General features: G+C 48.3%; 2 protein-coding genes across 2 annotated transcripts; both read left to right on the forward strand.

Moving 5' to 3' along the window:
• The first annotated feature begins 1,007 nt into the window (after positions 1–1,007).
• Positions 1,008–3,323, forward strand: LOC118613587 (synapsin-1-like). Its single transcript, XM_036235856.1, has 3 exons — positions 1,008–1,030; positions 1,802–2,247; positions 2,581–3,323. The coding sequence occupies exons 1-3, from the start codon at positions 1,008–1,010 to the stop codon at positions 2,712–2,714; spliced, it is 603 nt and encodes a 200-aa protein (XP_036091749.1). The 3' UTR covers positions 2,715–3,323.
• Positions 3,324–3,595: 272 nt separating this feature from the next.
• Positions 3,596–8,017, forward strand: DUSP6 (dual specificity phosphatase 6). Its single transcript, XM_016165159.2, has 3 exons — positions 3,596–4,458; positions 5,076–5,513; positions 6,534–8,017. The coding sequence occupies exons 1-3, from the start codon at positions 4,059–4,061 to the stop codon at positions 6,839–6,841; spliced, it is 1,146 nt and encodes a 381-aa protein (XP_016020645.1). The 5' UTR covers positions 3,596–4,058; the 3' UTR covers positions 6,842–8,017.
• Positions 8,018–9,907: the final 1,890 nt, after the last annotated feature.

Here is a 9,907-nt window from a genome sequence, read left to right on the forward strand (position 1 = left end):
GTGAGTGAATGCATGAATGGAGGTAAAAAGAGACTAGTAAGTAACTGTCCTCTGTCAGACTCTGAGTTAACAAAGTCAAGATTTGAACCCAGGCCCATGTACTACGCTGATGCACTAGATAAGTACTGGTAGTTTTGAGGATCTAAGACATATTCTAAGGAAGAAAGATAGGCAGAATTTATTAATGGTCAACTAATGAAGAAGCGTGGGCAAAGAAAACCACCAGATGTATAAGGAGCAGGAAAATAAGCCTAATTTTTATCCTTGACATCTGTGGGGAGGGTGCAACAGAACATGTTAAGATGGTGGTCAAAATTCAAAATGCAGACTTTAATCCTTCAAATTCCCACAGAGAACAGTGCAGCAAGGTATGGTCTCTCCAAGACCCTGTATTACATGCAGGTGGTTAATCCTTAAAGGTCTCGCTCCAAATCCTGACCCCACCATTTGCTACTGCTTGACCTCAGGCAAATTTCTTAATCTCTGTGAATGGGGATAATTTACATGGGTTTTCTGGACTGATCTACATGATGCATACAAACACAGAAATCAGGACTATGCCTACCATGTAGTAAATGCCCAATTCCTATCGTTTCTTTTAGATCAGTTTGGTGTGGTTGGAGAAGAGGTTGTTTTTTAAAAAGAACCCTTTAGGGAGAAGTTAGAAAGCTAACTGGGTACTTTGTTAACTGTGTTAAAGGATTTTGAACCTAGTCTGTAACAGCACCTACTTTGTTTCACAACTGAATTGGGTGGGATGGATTAAACCGCTGAAGGGCAGTTCCTCAGATAGCTTCTCTGTAGACTAGCGAGTTCCAGGTGAGCTGTTAGGCAGCTTTCAAAGGGAGTCTCTGGAGTAGAAAGAAGTCAGGCCATTATGCAGGGTTGGAATTCAGAACGACAAATAAACAATATCGATAGCTAACAGCACACCAACACCACGTTAGGACATTTCACTTTACCAAATCCATCATCGTAGATATTTCTATTATCTTCATTATGTCAACATGGACGACTTCAGTTTAGAACAGTAAGATGATCTAACCAATGTTGAATGCTTAGGAAGCGACAGGAGCACAATTTAAACCCGGGCCGTCCCACTCCAGAGGCTCTTACGCCGCACGGCTTAGGGCTAAGCAGTCAGAAAGCCATTTTATCAAGTGTGTTTAAGACCATCATTTCGTTGAGAGAGGGTTTCAGAAACCCGGGTCAAACTAAATGTTTCGATCTTCATGTTTAAGAAGTGTTGCGATACTCTCCAAAACGTATGCCCAAATTCAGGTAACTGCACTTTTAAAAAAGCTAAGTAGAAACCAATTTCCCTCCCAGTCTCTTCCGCCGGAGGTCCCCAGCTGAAAGATTTTGTTCTTCTTAAATCGCAGCGGGGTATCCTGCACCTCCCCTCCTCGCCTCCCGGTCTGTGACTAAAAAGGCTTGGGGTGGGAATTTGTGTTACAGGTGGGGGGGAATCGGAGGCGTCAACTCCAGCACAGGCCTCCTCCAGCTGGAACTGGATAATATCTAGTAAAATATGGGAATTTTGTTCCAAAGCATGCCCAAAAAAGGCGCAGGGAGAGGAGCGCAACAACCCCCACCTTCGTGGAACACGCTCTTCCTGGGGCGACATGCCTGCAGCAGAGCTCCAAAATTGGCAACCTGAGCCTCGCAGCCGCCTTTTTTTAGCCTACATTCCCCAAACTGGGGAAGAGGCGGGTGACTAAAATGCAAATTGGAGCCGGAGCGTCAGTCGGCAGGCCCGTGAGTGCGGAGAGTCTGGCTAAGGGAGACCCCGCGGCCTCAGGTGCCCTCCGCTACATTCGCGATGCGCGAAGAGCGCCGCAGGGGCGCTCGGAACAGCCGCTCCCTGCCGAGCCGCTGCCCCCGCTTCCGCCTCCCAGGCGGCCGCAGGACAATGCGCAGCCTCTTTTCCGCCGGGGGTTAGGGAGGGAGGCCGGATTAGGGCCAGTGCCTTCCGGCCGCAGCGTCCCCCCTCCCCCCGCCCCCCAGCGCTGCGCAGGCCGCACACAGGTGGTTTTCCGCTCGGGAGGGGCAGGCCCCGGCACTTTTATATAACAATAGGGCTCTGCGCGCTGGGAACGCGCTTCTCTGTCGTCGAGGGCCCAACCGGGCCACGCCTTCATCCGGTCCCAGGCCCGCCGGTCCCGCGCCCCGGCGCCTTGGCCAACCTCTTGGCCAGCATCTCGCTCATTACCTGCTGGCCCCGCAGAGCGGCAGAGACGTTCCCCGGTACTCCCGGCCCCCCTTGGGAGCCAGAGGATCCCGGCAGGCACTCCTCCTCTCCCCTCACCCGCCCTGGGCCGCTTCGGGGCCCACAGTATCGCACTCGGACCCGCAAGGGTCCGCTGGGTAGCCCAACACCCTGCGCCCACTGAGAGTGCAGGCGGGGGTGGCGGGCGTGGCGGCAAGGAGTGCAACGCGCAGACGCTGCGGTTGATCCGCGAGTGCCCAGCGACCCGCAGGGGAGGGGGCTGCGGTTCCAGAAAGGAAGATGGGGGTGGGGTGGGGGTAGGGAAGGCTCTCCTCTGACATGCTTGTCTACAGTAACCAATCGCCCCGCAGCTTGCAGGCTTTGCGGCAGGACTTCCCCATACCTCGACGATGGTGGGGACAGCAGGCTAACTCCGCGCGCTCTAATGCACCTCGCCCAGGCAGCCCCGCCAGACCGTCTCCTCTGTCGGAAGCCGAGCTCGTAGCCCAGAAATGATTAACGAGCGTGACCCCCACCCCGCGGCGCGCGGTGGGTGACGGAACGGGGGCGGGATGGATTTGGGGTCCCCGGAACTATGGCTCCTAACGCCCCACGCCGCTAGAGGGGAATAAAAAACGTCAGTTTCTGTAGTCTCCACTGTTAAAAAAAAATAATTAAAACGCTATTTTAAAAAAGCTTTCTTCCTATTATCTGAACAGACATTTGTTTGCTTGCTTTAAAATGTTTCAACAAAATCCTGTTTTGTTTCGAAAGATGTTGAATTAAAATTTAACACTTCATCGGGCACTAAAGCCCAGACAGTCCAGCAGCCCCAACACAGCCTCGGCTAAAAGAACATCAGAGCAAACAGAGCTGGGCTTTTTAAACTGGCAACAAATGCCACACTGCCTAAAGAGGACGGGCGGGGGGGGGGAGGTAAGGCGAACTCCAGTCCAAACGAGTTTAATGGGAATAAAAAGGGGGAAAAAAGTCAGCACAAGTTTTCCTACAGCTAGCTTGCGATCACAGGCGTCACGAACAAGAGCTTTTGTGCTTGCTAATTGCACCATTTGTGCGCAAAAGTTCCGATGCAAAGTGTGAACGCTCAACAGAAGGAAACATGAGACAACTGAAGTGCCCTGGTTTATGTGCCCTGCTCCTCCACCGCCGCCGCCTCCTCTTCTTTCTCCTTCCTCCCGCCGAGCCCGCTGTTGCAGCTTGTTTGCACTGGGGCTTATCCGGAGCGGAAATTCCTTTCCGTTTTTGTGAATGACAAACTCATTAACAATTCATCAACACAACCTGTTCCAGCCGGCCCGTCTCCACGGCAACAGCCCCTTCCGCAGCGCGCTCATTGGCTGGCGCGGAGAATGTATCCATTGAGACGCTCGCTGTTTGTATCCATTGAGGAGCTGCCTCGCGCAGGGGGTGTGCGAGAGCTGAGTCCAAGGGAGAGTGAGCAAATCGAAGCTTGAATAATCGGAGGAGAAAGACGCACGGGTGGATTTGAGGTGCAGCCTTGGAGGGAGGCATTAGAAGCCGCCGGACTCTCCCCTCCCCAGTAGCTCGGAGTCCGAATTAATTGGATTTCATTCACTGGGGAGGAACAAAATTGTCTGGGCAGCTTCATTCAGAGAGATTCATTGACACCGAGAGTGAGCGGCTGCAGCCCGGTGCAGAAGGAACCGCCGGCTTCACTGGTCTCGCCTTCCCCTACCGCTAACCCGGTTTGGGAAGGGCGAGCTGGAATTCAACCCCGCTCCTTGAGCGGCGGCTTCGTGCGGCGCGTTCAGCCTATGCCTGCCCTGAGGGGCGTCTGCTAGGCACCCACTTTCGCAGCTCGACCCCCATGATAGATACGCTCAGACCCGTGCCCTTCGCGTCGGAAATGGCGATCAGCAAGACGGTGTCGTGGCTCAATGAGCAGCTGGAGCTGGGCAACGAGCGGCTGCTGCTGATGGACTGCCGGCCGCAGGAGCTGTACGAGTCGTCGCACATCGAGTCAGCCATCAACGTGGCCATCCCGGGCATCATGCTGCGGCGCCTGCAGAAGGGCAACCTGCCTGTGCGCGCGCTCTTCACGCGCGGCGAGGACCGGGACCGCTTCACCCGGCGCTGCGGCACCGACACAGTCGTGCTCTACGACGAGAGCAGCAGCGACTGGAACGAGAACACTGGCGGCGAGTCGGTGCTTGGACTGCTGTTGAAGAAGCTCAAAGACGAGGGCTGCAGGGCGTTCTACCTGGAAGGTATGTGCCGGGGGAGCCCCGCGCGCGGGGCGGGGCGGAAAGGGGTGGTAGCGTGGGGCTGCGGGCTGCCGGTGGGGTGAGAGGACTGCAAGTGCCCTTGCCGCACTTGGCTGGCCCTTTTGAGTCTCACTGCCCCGCCAGGGGCCGTCAGCCGGCTCCTGGCTGCGAGCCTCGGGTGTCAGGCACCCGCGAGCCAGGCCAGCGCAAAATTCACCCTTTTCCGGGGCCGCAGGCACCGGCCCTTTCTTTCTAGTTCTCTTTCCTACCCGCAATACCTTCAACCTTTCTCTGATTTCTTTCATTTGATTTTGAATTAAGATTGGAGGGACGGGAAAGGTCTTTGAGGGTGCAGATTGGCACTTCCTAGCCCCTCAAAGTATTCAGAAAAGTTGCCATTTTGTGCGTTTCCGGATTCCAAAGTGTAAGGGTTCTCAGGGGAGGCGGGACCGTTCGTTTTACTCCGGAGGGCGTATATTTAGTGTCTTATAATTTTGTGCCTGGCTGTGTCTGGGGTTCGTAGGGCGCTGTAGTGTTTCCTGCGCCAGGCTGCGGCTCTGAAAGCTGTGAAAACTACTACGGAATCTCGGGTTACACGATTTCTTTTCTCGTCCTGGCAGGTGGCTTCAGTAAGTTCCAAGCCGAGTTTGCCCTGCACTGCGAGACCAACCTAGACGGCTCTTGTAGCAGCAGCTCGCCGCCGTTGCCAGTGCTGGGGCTCGGGGGCCTGCGGATCAGCTCCGACTCCTCCTCGGACATAGAGTCTGATCTCGACCGAGACCCCAACAGTGCAACAGACTCGGATGGCAGCCCGCTGTCCAACAGCCAGCCTTCTTTCCCCGTGGAGATCTTGCCCTTCCTCTACTTGGGCTGTGCCAAGGATTCCACCAACCTGGACGTGTTGGAGGAGTTCGGGATCAAGTACATCTTGAACGTCACCCCCAATTTGCCGAATCTCTTTGAGAACGCAGGAGAGTTTAAATACAAGCAGATCCCCATATCGGATCACTGGAGCCAAAACCTGTCCCAGTTTTTCCCTGAGGCCATTTCTTTCATAGGTGAGACTAATTAACAGCCCTCTCTCAGACCTTTAAATGCAAAATTCTTAGCCATTCATAGTTTTAAGCTGTTAATCTTCCTTGCTATTTGTTAATTTGCGGGACTATAGGTCTCTAATGTTCCGAGGGTGTTCTTAATTCTGGTTTATCTTGGTAAGAAGAAAAGTGCCTTTTGGCAAGCCCGCAGAGCACAGTTGTATTTGAAATGCTGTCTATGTTTCTTGACTCTTTGAATTCAGTCATTTGAAAGGGGGGCCGTTCATAATCAGACAACAGAATTTTCCCACAATCTTTGGACTGTGGGAATAGGAGTACTTACGGCACACAAGAATTGTAGCATTGCTTTATAATTTTAAAAGACCTAGGAGTTAATTTAGGACATAAAGTTAGTTGTTGGAAAGCCCTATAAATATGCTAGATGTTGTAATCCAGTCGAATGTTACTGTGATACCGGTTAACAGTGAGCCAGTGAGGGTAACCTGAGCTCGGCAGGAAGGACTGTGGGCTGGAAGCCTGGAGAAGTGAATCTCCAGGCATTGTAATGCATTTCCTATTACAAAGGAACTCATTTTCAGGCCATGTCGACATCCTGTTCCTCCTAATGGGCTGTCCCCTGTGACTTCCCTCTCTCTTTTAAAATGCCTGAATACCTCCATTGTTAGCTGCACAACAGTTGGAGAATAATTTAATAGACCCTTGCAATCTGCTTGTCTGTATAAAAGGCATTCACTACCATATTGCAGAGTTTCTGGTATTCACATGCTGAGGCAAAGAATGCACACATTAAGGAGTTTTTTGTTGGCAGAAACTTAATACAAAAGCTCCCTTTTCAGAAAATATCTGAAATATGTAATTGTGCCCAGTGTACATGTTTTATTGCAATGATACATTTTCTGCTGCCTGCAGAGTTCAACTGCCACATGATTATTTTTTATTTTTTTTTATTTTTTAGACTGATCATTCACAAAGGGTAGTTTTTCAGTCTGCTGAAATCTTGCCTTCCTTTTTGTGTGTTTACAGATGAGGCCCGGGGCAAAAACTGTGGCGTCTTGGTGCATTGCTTGGCTGGCATCAGCCGCTCCGTCACCGTGACTGTGGCTTATCTTATGCAGAAGCTCAATCTGTCAATGAATGATGCTTATGACATTGTCAAGATGAAGAAATCCAACATCTCCCCCAACTTCAACTTTATGGGCCAGCTGCTGGACTTCGAGAGGACGCTGGGACTGAGCAGCCCTTGTGACAACCGGGTCCCTGCCCAGCAGCTCTACTTCACCACCCCTTCCAACCAGAATGTCTACCAGGTGGACTCCCTGCAATCTACGTGAAAGGCCCACATCCCTCCTCGCTGGGATGTGTCCTTTCATTCAGCAATTTCTTTTGGCAGCATCAGCTGGGCTGCTTTCTTTGTATGTGGCCCTGGGTGTCCAAATGACACCTGCTGTTTGTATTAGACAAGGTTACCAACGTGTGGAATTGGTTATTACAAAGGGAGAGATTTGTTCCATTCTTGTTGGAAGAACAGGACATGCTGTATAGATACAGGCAGTAGGTTTGCTCCACACCCACTTGTACAGCCTACCCATGCAGGGACTGGAATTCGAGGACTTCCAGATAAATAGGGGTAGGACAAATGGTAGGATAGGAGCGTGTGTTCTTTAGGGCCTTGTATGACTGTTTCCTTTTGCATCTGGAACTGACTATATTGTCTTCAGTGAAGACCGATTCATAGAAGAGCCAAAGACAGGTTTCAGCTCTGTATTTGTATCGGTTTGCAAAAAACACATAATAATAATAATAATAGATAAAACAAATCTGATACTCCATTTGATTATTGTAAATATTTGATCTTAAATCACTTGGCAGTGTTTGAATTGTTTTTTCTTTGATGGGTTTAAAAGAAATCACCCAAAGGGAGAAAGAGCAGGTATACCACTTCTTTAAAAATAGAAACTTTTGCTCTTTTCTGATCCAAAGGATATATTTGCAGCATGCTCGACTTTACCAATTCCGAATGACATTTTCTTGGACACTTATTGCTGAGACCTTGTTATGGTGCAGTCTTCAGTCTCTTTTATATATCTCCCTTGTGATTTTTTTTTTTCTTTCCTTTTAATGTGGTTTGACTATGCCTTACCTTTGTAAATATTTTGGCTTGTGTTGTCTTAAAGGGGATATCTTGGAAAGGCACCAAAATCATGGGCTTACTTTTTTTTTTTACTTCAGCTGTGCTAAACAGTATATTACCTCTGTACAAAATTCTTCAGGGAGTATCATCTCTAATGCAATACTTCGGGTTGGTTTCTTTCCTTTTAAAAAATTTGTATAAAACTGGAAGCGTGTGTGTGAGCATGGGTACCCATTTGATAGGTGAAGTGCATATGATTGTGAAGAAGGGAGAGTTAAGTTGCTCCATTATGTTCATGGTGTAAAGTTTTGAGATGAAATTTATTATAAGAATGTAAAACCTTAAATTATTAATAAATAACTATTTTGGCTATTGACTGTGTGTTTTAAAATTCTTAATTGTACCTGCATGTGAAATGACACATTTTAGTTATTTTTCGGGTAGGACTGATACTGGCTTGTAAAACATGTAGGAATAGCAGAGGAAAATTCTCATCTTTTAATCTATTACAAGACTGCTTTTCAGGTGCAGTTTATGAAATTAACCTTGTATTTCAAATAAATATGACATAGAATGGACTGACTGTCGTATATGGACAAAACTTTCTATGAATATAGTTTTGGCTTTTTAAAGAAAATTGTAAGCTCTTGAGGAAAAATGAAGCTGCAGAATATAAGTTTTGTATACTTGTGAATAGTCAGAAGGGGTGATGGTGGGTGGGAGGGAGTACCAGAAGAACAAGATGACAGTCACAGTGTTAACCTCCCTTCCTGTTAGGATCTTCTATTCAATAATGCACCTATGCCAAGGAGAAAGGGATAATTTGTTTTCCGGTGTTACAATCTGACAATTCTACTTGCAAATTATCCTAGTGCTAGAGTAATAAGTCAGAAGTGTCTTCCCTTGCCTTTCTCATGTACATGGCAAAGAATATCAGCTCTGTCTCTGGAACCTGAATGTGGCTTTAAAATTTTACATTGGCACTTTACATGAAGCTTTGCCATTCCTTTTCTCATGTGCTTTGTGCTTATCTGGCTTAGAATGTGGGTCAGAAACCACTATTTTGAGCTTTATGGAGGTTATTCTTTAACAGTTTCAAGCTAAAAGCTTACTATCCTGCCACTTTCTTTGGGACATTCCTTCTCCCGAGTGTAAAAGTACACAAGCCAAAATAAAAAAAGCAAAGGGCTGGTGTATGAACTCAAAAGAACTAGACTACCTACATTTTGTACCTTTTTCAAATGAGCTAAGTCTCTACCTGTACTGGGGGGAGAGTCAGGCTTTTCACCCATATCTCAAGTGTGAGATGCCAGTTGGATTGTTTGGTAATCTACATGATAGGAAGCAAGTGGTCCTGGTTTTATGACAATCATATCAAACTGTCCAGTGACTTAGCAGCTAAGCATGTATAAAAGAGACAAACGGTGCAGAAAATACCAACTCTCCCATTTGGCTGCCGGAGCTCAGAAAGGAGAAGTGGGTTGCAGTTCAACTTGGCTTGTGTTAATCCAGTTCTGAACGGTTTCCGCTCCTGGCATTCCCTAAACTGCCTGTTCAAAGTAGGGATTTGCAAGCAGCGTTAGCAGCTGCAGCTCAAGTAGCAGCGTGCTTTTTTCCTCCTTTCTTTTTTCTGGTTTCTTTTCTTTTTCTTTCTTTTTCTTTAACATGGGCTGTAGATAATTTTAGTGCATTTCCTCTCTGTGGATTATCATCTCCTTTCCTCCTAGAACTTGCATACATTGAGTTCCTATGGCTCTGCTCAAGCCGACAGCTGGCCTCCCCAGCACTTCCTCTCGTTTCACTGTGGGTTTGTTGTTTGTCAGTCCACTTCTGAAATTAATAATGTTTTCTGGCCAAGTGCCACAAGCCATTACCACAAAGGGGAAGTAACACATATGAATAGCAGGAAGCCATGCAGGGTCACAGTGTGAGCTGAACCTGTGGAAGGAACATAATTGAGCCTGGCCCATTCAGCAAGTGTCTGACAGCAATTTGGGGAGAGGGAGCTCCCTGCATTTAAACAGCTCAAGCTGTGAAAAAAAAAGTTTGCAATAAATTGGTAGCAAATGGCCTTTGTCATCAGTATGAATAAAAGAGAGCTAGCTAGAAGAGTTTAGGGTCCCCGTAAAGTTGCAATGTTTGGGATTAACCCCCCTCCTCCTGGCATATTGTTTCACAAGGCTGGTGAACAGAGGGGGACCTGCTTTTCTCTATTGCCACAAAAGGACTCATGTTAAATGGGTGGATTTTACGGTTCACACAGGCC

Source organism: Rousettus aegyptiacus, unplaced genomic scaffold (assembly GCF_014176215.1).
Source record: "Rousettus aegyptiacus isolate mRouAeg1 unplaced genomic scaffold, mRouAeg1.p scaffold_m13_p_2, whole genome shotgun sequence".
Lineage (NCBI taxonomy): Eukaryota > Metazoa > Chordata > Mammalia > Chiroptera > Pteropodidae > Rousettus > Rousettus aegyptiacus.